The 16,330-nt window shown below is 35.8% G+C and overlaps 1 protein-coding gene across 5 annotated transcripts in view; it reads right to left on the bottom strand.

Annotated features, from left to right (window-relative positions):
- The window catches only part of LOC135088652 (lachesin-like), a 154,270-nt gene that overhangs the window by 71,314 nt on the left and 66,626 nt on the right, over positions 1-16,330 (bottom strand). For all 5 annotated transcript variants that reach the window (XM_063964812.1, XM_063983600.1, XM_063983592.1 and 2 more), the window contains exon 2: positions 8,647-8,766. In XM_063964812.1, coding sequence (XP_063820882.1) covers positions 8,647-8,707 — 61 coding nt within the window. In that variant the 5' untranslated portion in view covers positions 8,708-8,766. The remainder of the gene's footprint in view (positions 1-8,646; positions 8,767-16,330) is intronic.

A 16,330-nucleotide genomic window follows, 5' to 3' on the forward strand; every position in this document is an offset into this window, starting at 1 on the left:
AAGTTCACCAATCGACTGGCGATGTCACTGTACAATTTAAAGCCTTGAAAAAAAATTAGGATGTACTAATGTGAGAAGTAAGTGAGTATCTTATCTTGAAGGAAATTGGATATAAGCTTACTGATAACGATTGCACTAAAAAAAAGTTTATTTGGGAATTCAAATACATAGACGTAGAGCTGGCGAGGGCCAGACAAACGCTACTTTACAAAAACTAAAAGTTCATCATAAAGTGCCTATCATTTCATGAATGTGCATGTGCGTATGATAAGTCCGCTATAACTGCCACCACACCCCATTTAAGTACGCACCTATCTGCTAATTTCATACAGAGAAATTAATGTTCTCTGTGTTGTGTTAACAAGTGAATGTCGTTGAAGCGATGCGGAGCAATTTTGGAATAGGTTCATAGGCAGATGGCAATTAGTTTGGTGCTCTCATCCGGTTAATAGGTAATTAGAAGGTAAAATATTTCGAGTCCTGCCGTGGGTACGGCACTCGTTTGATGTTTCAATGTTACAAGGTGACGAGATAATTGTAGAGTTAACGATTATTTGGCTTAAAGCACAATCAGATCACCTATAAAATGAAAAACTTGAAAGACAGAAAGAAACATTTATTACGATGAACATCACTTATGGACAAAAAAAGACAGAAATAGCACATACGTAAAACAAATTATAAGCAAATAAAAAGTGAACTGAGCAGTGCCACCCTGTCGCTCGCAACAGCGATGCCCATCCCAATGGAATCCCCATTCAGCATGTGCTGTGGCCCAAGGTGAGAAAGGCCACGACGCTGGTTTTCAGTGTGCCCTAAACTAATACAGCCATCTTGAGTAACATTAAATTTCAGTGTAAATAACAGTAAAACATAAATGCTGTATGTCTCATATACAGTTACCTGAATTTCCTAAAATTTCAGAGTTACCTCAATATCAGGGTCACTGAGCAGTACAAAATTGCACTTTATGCATATTATTTCCTGTTCAAAGCTATCCTGAAAAATTCAAAGTTACTCAACACTCTATGCATATCAAGAACTCATTTAATTTTCATCTATCTATTTTACCAATAGCTTAACTGTTAAGCTCTACGTATAGAAGCTATTGTATATGTCAACGTGAAATTGTGAACTCTGTCAGTTTATAATATAACGCGTTAGATTGTAAACTAACAGTGGGTTAGGTTAGGTTAGATTGTAATTTAACTACGTCAGATTGTAATCTGACGGAATTCACAATTTTACGGTGACATATAGTTACATAGCTTCTATACGTAGAGCTTAACAGTTAAACTATTGATAAAATAGATAGATGAAAATTGCTGTGAACTCAATAAGGAACAATTGTTTAATAATTACTTAATATACCTACCTGTATCAATAAGGTTGTGTGCTTTCTTTTTAATAGAGCTTGATAGGTTTTTACCGTTTATGAAAAGTGTCTGTGTAATTTGTTATAATTGATGTAATTATTTTGTGCTAGAATGTTTATTATTTCAATTAAACATTGGCGTAGTTTTTTAAGTTAGGTAATTTTTATGTGAATACGAATCCAGAACTTCAAAAACATTATTATTTGATACCTTAACTGAATTGAAAACAAACAGAATAATTTGTCGATCATTAAAATTCAAATCTTTATAATATTCCCCAATGAGTGAGTATCCAACATTAGAGCCTGCATGATATAAAATGACAAGCATAAATCTACATGTAGGAATCAATTGAACTCTATCAGATTAGTCTGGATTCAAGATAGAATCTTGCTTCATAATGAAGCATAAGCAAACAAAAGACAAAATGACGCCGTTTTCTTAGGCTGGGTTGCACCATTTTATATTATGATGGTGGACGGGGCCTTATTGATACTTTAAACTTACACGGAAAACAAATAACAAATTTAAGGACATTCTTTCATCAAAAAGCACAAACATCCACACTACATAACACAATAGTACACAATGACGACAAATTCACCCTACTTAATTTAAAAGACACAAACACACAAAAACAAGAAGCACAAATAGAAGTACGAAACTGCTGCAATGGTCAAGAAAATCACTTCATGGAAGACACTATCAGGACCTTAGCCAGAACCACGTTGATACTAAAGCATCTAACGAATGGTTAAAGCGAGGTGAACTATTCCCTGAAACAGAAGGATTTCTCATTGCCATCCAAGATCAAGTCATTGAAACACGTAACTATAGGAAACATAATAGTGAAATTACCCATTACAGATATTTGCCGAAAATGTAACAGCGCCCCCGAGACAATCCAACTCATAACAGGATCATGTAAAGCCATAACCCAGTCAGATTATAAGCACAGGCACGATCAAGTCGCTAATGTCATCCACCAACTACTTGCACACAAATTCAACTTAATTAAAGACCCTGTAATGCCGTACTATAAATATAAACCTGAAACTGTCCTCGAAAACAGCACACACAAAATGTATTTTGATAGAGCCATCCTAACCGATAGAACTGTTTACTTTAATAGACCTGACATCACAGTATTAGATAAAATTAACAAAACTGCACAGCTTATTGACATTGCCGTACCCAACACCCATAATGTACAAAAACCATATCTGAAAAACTATCCAAATATGTGGACCTCAAAGACGAAATAACACGCATGTGGCAACTGAGAAAAGTAACAATAGTGCCGATCGTCCTCTCAACCACAGGTGTAATACCCTCGCAACTGACACAATCACTCCGAACACTGGACCTACGTGACTATACATACTCTCAACTTCAGAAGGCCACCATTTTGAACACTTGTAGGATAGTTCGCAAATTCCTTCAGAGCGAAGTAACCCAATAAGCCACAAGAAAATGTCGCTCACTTGGCTTCGGCCCGTGAACGACATTAAACCGGATTCCAGTGGAAACCGTGCCTATAAAATATAGCAGAAAAACATAATAATAATAATAATAAGCCCCGCAGGGCAGCTTTGTGGCGAGCTGTTGGTGAGTAGCGACACCACGGGGCCAGTTGTTAATCCGAGTGCTCGAGAGTCGGTCAAGACCATCGTCTTCGGCTTGCCGAAGTGGAATCCGAGAGGGTCTGCAGGACTTTCACCTCTGGCTTGCCTTAACCGGCCGGCCAGAGTGGAGTCGCTAGAGCTATATGCTCCAGCCTCCAGGGGTGGAAGTGTTAAAGGGCATAACGCCGCGAGTAACCTTGGAGAAAGCGCAGCACACCTCTCTACACCCCTGAGCTGGCAGACGCCAATGTTGCCCCTCAGTCCGGTCTATACGACTCATGACGCCAGGGGGGGCCCATTTAGTCGCTGGCTAGTCACCGCCTGCCATTTTTTCAGTCAGAGACTATGAACCAGGCAGGTGTCCCGTAGTCTCCATCCATAGCCCAGTAACCAGTCCCTCCATCCTTCATCCATAACCCTAGTCCATTCTTCAATAACTGCAATAGCTCCTGTGCACAGGCTGGGGATGGTCTCTGGCTACATCCCATGATATAGTCAGAGACTAGATCCAGCATGTGCACCACTTTCACTTTTGTCGATTATTTTGCGCTTAAAACGGCCTCTACGTGTTGGATCTGTGTCCCCACACTCCCCACGCAAGCCTTATAAAGGACCGGGCCACTTTTGATCCGTGAGGTCCAAAGCGTACAAACATAATAATAATAATAATAAATCATTTATTTGCCAGAATACGGTTACAATTGGTTATAAAAAGAGAAGTTTCCAACATATTCTATCGTACATACGATGTGCAAATATTACAAAAAATACGGTTATGTTTTTAATATTAAAAAGTAGTATATCATTATTAATTGAATGTCATGCAAATGTCAGAAAATGATTATGAATTTATTATTGAAATAGCACAAACATATTATTACCTATATTAGATTCATACAATGTCAATGATACATAATGTCATATTTTAAGAAATTTTTAGATGTCAAGTACAAAATGTTAAAAGATTTTTCTGTCAGGAATTCATTGACTGTGTAATACATCTTTTGTTTTAAGAATTCTAATAAATTATTTCTAAATTTAGTAAATGTCAATGTTTTAATATCTTCTGGTAATTTATTAAATATTTTTATTGCCATTTCATCATTTTACTTTGGCAAACGTCAAAAATCTGCCAAACTGCGTACAAAATACACCAATCACGGTTAAAATAGGGCGGTGCAACTCACGCTTATTTAAAAACTCCAAAAAGATTTCTGTTTCCACCGGATTATAATGACCGTGGCAAATGTCTAGTTGAATACTTTCCGGAAACTGTGACTTATGACGAATGCCTCTACCGAGTAGACGGGCAGGTCCTATGTCAAGCGTAAGTCAAGCGGAATTAAGGATTAGCGAGCGTTTCCGGGAAGTCCAGATCAGGCTTGTGTACTTCGGGTGTATGACACGTGCTTTCAGGAATTACGCGTGTTCCAGGATAAACGCTGTGGGCGATGTTTTTTGGGGGGATTCTTGAGGGTATTTAAGAGTATTTGGCACTCGCACTGGAGTTACGTTCTAAAGGAAGAATTTATTCTGAGGGAAAATGGTAACGTGACGTGAATATGAGGATCCTCAAGTTGAAGCTAATTGTTTGATGCTGATATGTTTCTATCATAAGTATTTTTTGTTGAAATTTAAAATTGGATAATAGTTTTATTAAACTTAAAAAACTGACACACCTGAAATTATGACCAGAGAGTCAGATTCTGTCATAATCCTCACTTTGGACGGTGAGTTAACTAACTCACTCAAAGTGAGGAGAAATATAAGTTAAAACAGATACACTGATTCAAAACCCCCGATGATACGAATATACATTTCCGACAAAGAATACAGTATAACAAAAACAAAAGCCTGCTGTGTTCTGTAATTTGCAAAAAGCAAATTTTATTTTTAATTGAACAAGCTAGCAGCGTAAACAAACAACCGGCCGCAAATACCTATCTGCCTACGCTATGCAACCGGCGACACAGCCAGGCATTAGGTATTCAATACTGTGTGTTATATGAGTCCCATCGCAGGCCGGTAGTAGGTCCAGTTATTTACGATACATTCGCTGGACAAACGTCCGAGAGCGATAGTAGAGCTAGGTTTACACTGAAGCAGTCAGCACTAAATTGGATTGGACACAAACAGAAATTATTAAAGTTTGGCGACGATGACGTATTTTCAATAAAACTACTTTTTAATTTTTCAGCTACATTGGAGCCTCCCCGGTGTGGTTTGATGAATAAATTATTTGGCGGTTCTGCGCTGCTTCACCACACAAAATGGTCTGTCATGTAAGTATTGCACTATTACCTACCTTATGAATGTTATAAAATAAATTTAAAACTAACTATATTTCGGCAACTTCCACTTACTGGCTGAGTTGCATCATCTTACTCTAACTTTGACAAAAACGTCAAAAATCTGTCAAAGTCCATACAAAAAGCACCAACTATTGTTATTGTTACGGTTAAAATAAGGTGGTGCAACTCAACCTTAGCCTAACTTGAACTTATCGTACACTCAGTAATTCGGCTGCTACAGTACCTCACTTTTATTAATGTTTCAGACTCACGAACACCAAATAAACCTGATAACTGACAGAAAGCTGAAACCAGCCAGTGAGGGGACTACAATAGATATAAAAGTATGCTAATTAAAACACTGAAAAAGTCAGGAATATTGTAATTACATTATAACAACTGTCTACAGTATTTTTGCGCACGAGTTATGCATAGCTTATTTTTATTGCTTTAATACCTAGACATAAGAATAACAACAAAACATTGTTCTGAATTTGTTTTATGTGTAAAAAATAGAAAAAATCATATCAATGAATGTATGAAACATAGACATAGAGATGATTTAATTTGTTGCCATTTTTTTTTTCCTTTCATTCTTTCTAATGATTAAAATATACCAAACATCCATTTAAGATTAAGTTTTAAAATAGAGTCCAAATATTTATTAAAAATGAAAAGTTCTACTTTCCTATCATGTTCCATAGAAGATTTTTATCATAAAAACCTTACTCTATCATGCTTTCAGTATACTGGCCTTGGTAACGTACCGTCTCTCAACTGGGTTGTTGAAAGTTACAGCCTTAGCGTTAGACTTGAGCGGCCATGAGCATATGACATGGCTTGATTGCCCCGACTACGATAGGTCTATCCTGCCTTTTAAAAAACGTAAAGATTTTTCGGACAATAAGGTTAATTTAAGGCTGAATTACGTACACTAGGTGGACCAATGATCTGGTGAAGGACGCTGGAAGAACCTGGATGCGGGAAGCGCAGGACCGGTCGTTATGAAAATCCTTGGGGAAGACCTTTGTCAGTAGACGTCATTTGGCTGAAACGAACGAATGAAATCTGAATAGCTAACCAAACTGGGAACAAAAAAAATTAAACGAGTGTTGAACACTTTAAATTGTAATTTAGTATGGAAACGTTATTTTAAACCAGTGTTCAACGCGCGTTTAACTATTTTGTAATAATTATGGTCAATAATGTACTATCTTTATCAGTTTGCTCTAAAACCAGCTGTGTGACATAAGCTCAATTTCACATCTCGCGTGCATTGCCAACGTCACATACTCCAGCGATGTACCGACATGTCGTTTCAATTTAATTACAACTCTGCCTGCAAAGGCATAGGTTTCCTTATTAGAACTTCAGGCAGGATTTCCTAATGAGAAATTCAAGGAATACACATCTCGGAATGAGGAGAGCGAGCGATTCAAAATAAAATTACGTAAGGTCTATTTTCTTTACACTCGCTCCATTTCACACTAAATGGTTTGAAGCTTACGACTTTTCTCTGTATTTTGATTTTAATAAGTTGTTGACATTTCTATACTAGGTCTAGAGCAGGTTCTAATCTCTTAAATTCTAACAGAAGTAACATAAATCATATTAATTTTCAATTACCATAAGTTACAAAGAAAACTTGAGCAGAATTACCAATTGTTTGATGAGATTATCTCAAAAAACCATAATAAAGATAATGAATTCAATGGAAAATAAACAGTTGTTTAGAAAGAACATTCGGGGCAGGCATGTAGACATTATCCGTATAAATAATTTATAAAATCTCCTAATGAAATGAGTTGCGGACCACCGTGAGGGATGAAATGAAAAAGAAAAAGTATGAAAAAGTGAACAGAGCGGTGAGGTTTATGCAAATTTTACGCGAATTTTTTTAACTTGGCAACTCTGTGTACTTATTTGAGAACAACAAGGGCCAAGCCGACGTTATTCTGTTTGCCGATGTTGCCGAATTTGAATAGAATAATCCGAAGATAATAAAGTTGTGGCGAGATCGCATCTATTCGCGTTTATGATATCGTATTATTAACGAGCTTTGAATTCTCGCAACGGCCAATATACTGTAACAAGCTTATACAGGTTTGGCTGGTCAATATTTGACAATGAGAGAAATTTCGTGCACGATAGAATCGTTAAAAGCTAGAAGCTTCATCCAATGAAGAATGTTCACTAATTTTGTTTTTTAGCTTTCTGTATTCTCTGTTAAAAATAAAAAATACACGTGAAAGAATTATTTCGATACGTCAATTAGTTTCCAAGATATTGAATTTTAAAAGTGCGGGCAGCGGCCGGCCCGCCATTTTATGCTTGTGACATCATATTACAGTGACTGGCTCATATTTGTATGGGTGGAATCTTGTAAGCTGAATTAAGACCCACTTCCGGGCAACCGATTTAGCTGAAATTTCGCATACACATGTGGTTTGGATGACCATGCAATATTATGATGACATGGAGCTGATCTGATGATGGAGCTGGAAGGTGGCCATAGGAACTCTATAATAAAACGACTTAAATCCATCGAGTTTGGGCTCGTTCGTTTTGTATTAATGAGTACTTTAATTCTATATAGTAATCAGGGTCTGATAATGGAGCTGGAAGGTAATTCGCAATAAAACGACACAATCGCATCAAGTTTGGGTTTGGTTCAATTTTAATTTCTGTGATGGGTCTGGGTGTTAATATGTATAATAAGTATGTATTTACAAAAAAAAATGTATTTAAGTATGTTTATATCCGTTGTCTAGTGAGCGGACACTGTGAATGTACGTCACGCGGGGTCACGTGACCGTCGGCGGGACTCGATATTTAAGCGAACTTTGAATGCCTATAAAATCATAACCACTTGGTATTTTTGAATGAAATAAAATCAAATGTATTTGTATATGTAAAAGCTTAACTGTAACATAGGTTTAAGTGATTTTGCATACCTAGTAACATTCTCAATTATAGAATAATTACTTACCATATTTCAAAATCTCAGAGTAAGTAACTAGCAGTCAAGTAAATGTTATTTAGGGAACGATTATAACTGTAAAAATAATTTTAGGGCACAGAGTACTGGCGTTAGGTTCTGTTTCATCCTATATGGCACATGTTGACTAGTTTCCATTTTGTTTCAAACATTTAATTACTACACTGTTCTAATGAACCAATTTTTTTCTTTCTTTTTCTTTCTTCTTTTCTTATTTATTTTCATTCTTCTTTTTTCCCCTCTTTTCTTTTATTCCTCTTTTTTTGTTTTCTTTTTTGTTTTCTTTTTTATTTTCTTTCTTAATTTCTTTTTTTTTCTTTCATTCCTCTTTCTTTCTCTTTTTCTTTCTTTCTTACCGTGTTTCCCGGTGTTGGCTGCCGCGAGCGCGGCGCTAAGTATGAGGAGCCGCATCAGCATGCTCCCTCCTCCGTCGCACGCCGCGCATCGAGCCGAAGGCGCGTGGGGCACTGCTAATACTGAAACGAAATAATACACTTTTAATATGAAACAATTCAAAGAATACAAGGTTATTTTTAGTATATACGAAACCATAAAACTATTTATTCAGAATCAGTAATAGAATCCATCGCAATATTTTTTTATATCATGTTACATTTTGACTAAATAATATTTACAAATCCATAATTTACGGACACCCCGCATCTTTCTCCCGCGCTGCGTTGTTGATGTTGTTGATTGTTGATAGTGATTGTGGATAGAAATTATCTATACTTATAATAAATCTGTAGAGAGGTCAATTCTCTACTTGAAATATATTTTCAAAATAACTATTAAGGGGTGATTAGTGATCGATACTGATGCCAAAAATGTAATCAGTAAAATTTTTGTCTGTCTGTCTGTCTGTCCGTCTGTCTGTCTGTCTGTCTGTCTGTCTGTATGTTCCTTATAGAAACAAAAACTACTCGACGGATTTTAACGAAACTTGGTACAATTATTCTTCATACTCCTGGGCAGGTCATAGTATACTTAGGAATTCCCACGGGAACGGTAATTAGCGGGAAAATCCTTTTGTGTGAAAAATCTAAACCGCTTAAGTTAGACGCTTGAAATTTGGCATGCAGGTATCTTAGTAAACTTAAAGCTTAGTTACAACAGGATACTGCGAAATTCCCACGGGAACGGGAGTTAGCGGGAAAAAACATTTGTATGAAAAAATCTAAGCCGCGTAAGATAGATGAAAGGGGTAAAACGGGATCCACGCGTACGAAGTCGCGGGCGGCCGCTAGTTATAAATAGTTGTGATTTTTTTTTGTAATGTGATGGAAAATGTTTTCAAAGCTTAACCACAGAATAAGTAATAGTACAGGTACAGAAGGATTACTCTGCAAGACGATTTAAATAAATGCGAGTCTTGCTACGACGCGATACAGTGGAATTCAGCTCGCACAGCACTACGTACCTACAATTTTATTCACCTACAAGTTTTGTCTCTTTCTATCGCGTGCCTCTGAACTCTTCTTACGCTGTTAGGGTTGCTGTCTAGTGATAAAATATTAATCTACTTATTTGTAATGAGGTACGTACGTAGGTAAGTATGCATTCATTATGGAAAACCTTGGGAGAGGCCTTTGTCCAGCAGTGACGCATTCTGAGCAGTAGTCATAGTAGGTTAGGTTCCTATACTATCCTAAGATTTATTGATTACCCACTTGGCCAACATACCTTTCAGCATCTTTGGGAAGCGAAAAAAAAAGATGAATCCGGTAGATTACTTTTCGAATTTAAACACCCGAACGCCGCACAATATTTCTTTCTCTTTATGTCCATTTTTAAATAATACTTCGATCATAGAATTATAATCATACAACGCACGCCAGCGTCCTGACGAGCGCGCGCGTGACACTCGACTGATATAATACCCGCCGGCGGGGCGCTTCGCTGTAGGTAAAACGGAGTGAGCCAGGCCTGGCTTAACAAACATTGCGTTGTCAACAACGAAAGTGCCTGCAATTGGAGTACTCCACTAGCTCCAATTGCAGGTGCACATCAAAAAAAAAAAAACAACGAAAGTGCCGCGCGCTGTACGATGTCTACACTCGCGTGCGGATAATGGGACAACAAAAAAAGCTTGGTACTTACTTCGTGAGTTTTCAAGGTATCATTTTTAATTTTTTTTATACTGATTCTAAATATTAAAATACGTGACACGTGTTTCGGCTTTCGTATATACAAAAAATAATGTTGTATAAAACAAGATATGATTAGATACGATACGTTTGAACAAAAGTTTCTTTTTACCTCCAATTCTTGGCCTAAAACAAGACTTAAAAAAAATACGAACTTTCATTGTAAACTTTCATCCTCTTTTAGGGTAAAAAGGGGATTTTAGGTATGATATTGAAAAAAAAAAACCTTCTTTATTCCACGCTCCACGTTCTAAGAACAATATTTCCCTGAGCAAAAAAAACAGTTTTCTAAATTTCAGGGATTCTTTTTATTGAAATAGACAAATAAATTTTTATAAACCCGTATTAAATCATGCTCATCATACTGATATTGCTAGCGGAATCTGAATCCGTATCTGTAAAAACAAACCTTAAACGAACGACCATATTCATACCGTCTATACTTTCTATACTAATATTATAAATGCGAAAGTAAGTAGTAAGTCTTGATTTCACGCCTAAATCACTGAACCGATTTTGATGAAATTTGGCATAGAGATAGTTTGAGTCCCGAGAAAGGACATAGGATAGTTTTTATCCCGGTTTGTGAAACAGGGACGCGCGTAATAATGTTTTTCTGTGACAGACAAAATTCCACGCGGGCGAAGCCGCCGGCGGAAAGCTAGTGTAATATAAACTAAATCAATATCTTATGTAAGGTTTTAATGATCAATTATTATTAACGATAATATTTCGTTTTATCCATGCTATAATGTATCAATCCTTTAATAAGAAATTATTGGAGGCTTTTGTACCATTAATTATTATGGACGTAGGTATACCGATTATCGCAAATGTATGATATCTAACTTCCGATGATTAATATGTGCGTAGTGTTTGATGTATTGGTAGGTTCTGTTCTTAGGCTGAAAGCTCTTTGAGATATTGAACAGTAAGCATGCAATTTCGAAATTATTCGCTTTGTATGTGTTTTTAATTTATTGTGCTCTATCGTCGTATTACGTGATTCGTTTGTAGTACCTAACTACCTGACTGAAGTAAAATATTTTTGTCAGATTAAAAATTGGTTATAAGTAATATTATGTAAAAGAAAAAAGATATAATTCACATTAGGTCATATCAATGTCGATTCAGGCCAAATACATATTTAGAGTAGGCATACCACACACGGTTTCGTAATTCTATACGATTCGAAGAAATGTAATTTAAATATTTAGTAGAACTAATTTAGTTGAGTTTATCCTTTACACTCTGCAAATAACTTATTCAAAACTCATTATCGCGTTTGTTTTTAAAGAGGATTGTAACGAATTTAAATTCAAAGCAATTTATTACAAACCGCATGAAAGCTAAGCAGAAAACCTATTTAATATCACGAGACAGCTGTTAATAAATTTGCACAACTTAATTTGTGAAATCGTAAAACTGTGGCCAACTGGAACGGGAAACAAGTGGCTATAAGAGTTTTGGTTTTTATATAAAATATAATTCCATCGTCGGGCGGGAGAGCGGTTTGAATAACAACTCTTTAATTGAAAGTTTAGCAATTTGCTCGTACCCTGAGTTCTGAATGGACCCCAAGGCGCGGGGCAACTCATCCGCCGTTTCAAAATTGAATGTAGGCAGATGTGCTTAATTACGCTCCCAGATGCCGGCCGCCGCTTATCTCGAGATGAACCTCCACCTCAGCCCACGATATTTGCCTAAGACGTGCTCCAACGACTTTTTTCAACCCCCAATCCAAGTAATTATAAAGCAAATCGTGGATTAAGTAATTAGAAGACGCGGTTGAATCTTATATCTAATATTCTTACTAGTAGCATTGTAGGTACGCTTTAACTTTTATGAAACAGTTTTTGGCTGAGTTCGCTAATTCGAATACCTAAAGCGTTAAAACTGTATCTTCTCACTGTGGCAGGATGTTGAGAGATTAAACCAAACACGTATTATTTTTGTAAAACTGCTTAAATGTTTCAGAGTGGAATGGTCTCTGAAAATATTTTGCGAAATAAGTTGCTCATACTTGAGTGCATTTGGACGCTTGAGCAATTAAATATCACACCAGAGTCATTGCACTCGTGTAAAGTAACTCTGAATACAAAAGGTCATTCACAAGCCAGTGCTCTATTGTTCACATTTGGGCCCTCATTATTTGTGCTGTCAGAGTCACCTGCTCGGATGCACCTTTAGAACTACGCAACTATGGCCATGATTTATTCGTTTGCACATTAAACCTAGAGCTGTACAACGCACGTACAGCTTTTCACTTGCAGACAATATTGTTTCTCGAGTTACGTAAAGCAAGCTTAGCAGAAACCGTTGGTTCTCGTGAGTCCGTCGTAAATTTGATCTCCGACACGAGTGACACGACACGTGATCACCAGCTTGCGATGACTACTTCGATACTATGAATTTCTCACGAATTTAACTCAAAAAATTGTCAAGTGTGAATGTGATTAATATGCGAAGAAAGTAATTTAGCATCTTTTTGAATAATTAATCACCTGGGTATGTCTCTTGGCAGTCTTAATTCGTGTTTTTCAAGTTTGACAAGTACAATCCAAGGTGTCTGTACACCTACGTGTAAAATATCAGTGCTTTTAATTAAAATATTCTCTGCTTTTGTTTCCAAGGACGACAGAGATATTATCATCTCGAAGCATTAAGAAACAATTTAAACATTAACGAGCAAGGTTAACGTTTGACTCCATGTAATGCCAAGTTAACGCCGACTCAGTATTGAACAAATTAGGCTTCATATTTCATCATTAAAGTCTCCAAATTAATATGCCAGACGTAGGTAGGTAGATAATTATCTTGATTTCGTCGATATTAAATTTAACTTTTCTGTAACACGCGAGTTAACGTCGATAGAATCGATCTTTGCCATGTAAGACTGGGCTTGAGTTTTCCAATAATGTCCGTTAAGTACCCTCGATTCGGAGATATGAGTTGTAGGCAAATAGAGCGAATTCCCTCAGTATGTCTTATAGGGGACGACCCGCGACGCGAAGTTTAAGCTCTTTTATAGCCATAACGACCTGATTCATGATGATAATACATGTTACTAGTACACGTATCTACAAAATGTAATAAGTCCAATTTTACCAATAAACGAGTTTTAAACAAACTTGGGTTTAGAACTGTGATTTGCGTAAATATCGAAAAACCACCATTAAAAGAGCGTTAGCCACTAGCTGTTGACAAAAAATTTACTTTAATCGTTTAATTATGCAAATTAACAGCAAAATAATTATTTTCTCTTGTTACTAGCAAACAATTACAACTCAATAATTTAATAATATTAGTACATAAAGTTCGTGAAACTCGTGAAACTGGGTATAAGTAAAATCACTTTCAGTCTCGTTCTTCTAGAAACTGTAAGTACAAAATTGTATTTACTCTTTCATACTCGTAATTTACTAGAGTGAGATGGAATAATAATATCAAAATGGCGCATTGGAAAAACATCGTATATTGTAAGAGAGTCGCATGAATTTATAATAATTTTCTTTCAAATTCAATCCGAGCCGAAAAGGGACTCGTCCCTACGTGTGTCACGCGAGTGAATCAAACTTCCCTTTACATTTTATCTTACTGCAAGGGCGGTCGGTTACGCCATTCGCCCTACTTGATTTAGTTTTGATGGCGGAAGGGGACCGCTCAAAGGCATAGCTCAAAAACAACAGTTTTGCTACAATATTTACGTGTGCAAATCGATGGCTCCTACGTATACTGGCGTAAGTGAAAAAAGTAAATTTTACAGGAGAGCCATTTTAGTGGCCAGAACCATATTTTTGGGTCATATCTTCTGACCTACTAAAACGAATTTAATGAAATTTCACATTTAGCCTTAACATGTAATTCTTTTGCTACTGCTGTTATCAATTTTTATATTTTTCTTATATATTTTGAGATTTTACGCATTGCCCTTTTACGTCGGCATATTTCTATAATTTCATGTATATTGTTCAACGTAAAGAGACTTAAATGACAACGTAAATATAATATTTTAAGCGATTACTCTCTTTATTTATGCATGTAATTATTTTAATTGTTATCATGTGCTATATCAATAATAAATCAGTTAGAAAAAGTCGTTTAATGTACCGTTTTACGTTTTAACGCAAATACGCCCATATACTGTGCTCGAGATTTAGTTAGGTCTTTTAACATAATGTGTCATATTTTAAAAAAATATAAATAACTTGAAAAAATCGAATTGCCTAAGGCGGGAATTGAACCCACGATGCCTTAGGCAGTTCGATTTTTTCAAGTTATTTATAATTTTCAAATTAGTTTGAGATGCGACTCTTAACGCTAAAAATTAAATAACTATATAATGTGTCATAATTTATAAATAAAACAATTTGCTAAATATTTTCATGGCTTTATTTAAGATTTGGATTATAAAAAATATATGTTTATGTAAGCAACTACTCGTATAGATTGACGAATCGTATGATTGGGCTTTATACGTGGCGTAGTTTTGCACATACGCCTATTTGCCTAAAATTTTATTTTGTATCTAATGGAAAAAAAATTTTTTTTTCTTACTGATGTTATAGATTAGAGCAAAGTGAAATCATTGCTTAAATAATTGGAAAAAGGCGTAAGCGGCAGTTTCGCCCTTATACGTAGGAGCCATCGAAATACAATATACATACATCAGTTGTTTAGTAAATAAGTTAATTATACTTATCGCTGGTCTTTTTGTTTATTAGAACAACAGAAGGATCTGTGACTGCTTTATAAAATGCCAGAAAAATTAGCTTAAATGCTAAAATAAGATGTAATTTAAAAAAAAATCCTGTTCTATGAATCTAATTAGTGAGTGTCCAAAGATATTTGTGGTGTTTTAATTTTTAAAGTTGAACAAAGTCGATGCTTGTGAAAGCTGAAATTAATTGTCACTTCCATTTTCGTTTTAAATAGCCACTTGTAACAGCAACAATTTAGTTGGTTGTTTAGTTCGAGCTGTGACTTATACAAATGATTCAGATCGTGCAACGATTCAGGCGTTTGCAACAATGTACAGTTTATCGGCTCCCGGGGGTTTGTCAGATTTGATGCATCGGTTATGAGAGTAATGAAATGGATTTTAAGGGGCGGGTAAGTGGATTAGATGTTCGCAGATGTGATGAAGTAGGTACTTGTGGGTTTTTAAGTCATTGTAAGCGTTTGGACGTTTTTAATTCCAATTTCAACAAAATTGAATTAAATAATATTTTCGTTAGAGAGATGGTCTTAGTGTAAACTTTAAATAAGAAAAATGCAGCAGTTTTGTTAAAAATATTTCAGGGCAATACTGAAAAAATATTAAAATGGTTGTGTCGCTTTCTATTCAAAACGTTAATTTGAAGCTTCAAATGTCATATAATATTATTGCGATGATCAAAACGTTCAATAAGGATTCTTGCCAAGAGCAATTAATAGCTGTAAGGCACGTTCACACTGCTTTTAAACCATTTCAAAATTACAAAATACCTACCTAAAAGTTACTTATAAAGATTACTGAAAGCTTTTAAAATTATTTATAGTTAATAACGACTTTAAATTGCCGTGATAGCAGCAATTTTACTAGCACTAATGTTTTTGTTTGCGTAATAAATTGGTAAACAAAAGGTTTCATTTTACGTTTAGGTTTCAAACTTATTGCGTGTTGCGTGCTACCATTTGAAATATTTGCCTAGCGGTTTTCAAATTATGTCCTGCGCATAGTGTAGCTAAAGGTGCAGTTAGATGAATATCGTTGATGCATTTAAAAAGAAAAAGAAGACAAGTCTTGTGGATTAAAATTGACCGTCTCTGGAAATACTTGACTTGCAGTCTCTCTCAATCTTCAAACGTAAACGGTCGCCAAATGGTTTTATTGTTTGTCGAGTTAAACGTG

This window comes from Ostrinia nubilalis, chromosome 1 (assembly GCF_963855985.1).
Source record: "Ostrinia nubilalis chromosome 1, ilOstNubi1.1, whole genome shotgun sequence".
Lineage (NCBI taxonomy): Eukaryota > Metazoa > Arthropoda > Insecta > Lepidoptera > Crambidae > Ostrinia > Ostrinia nubilalis.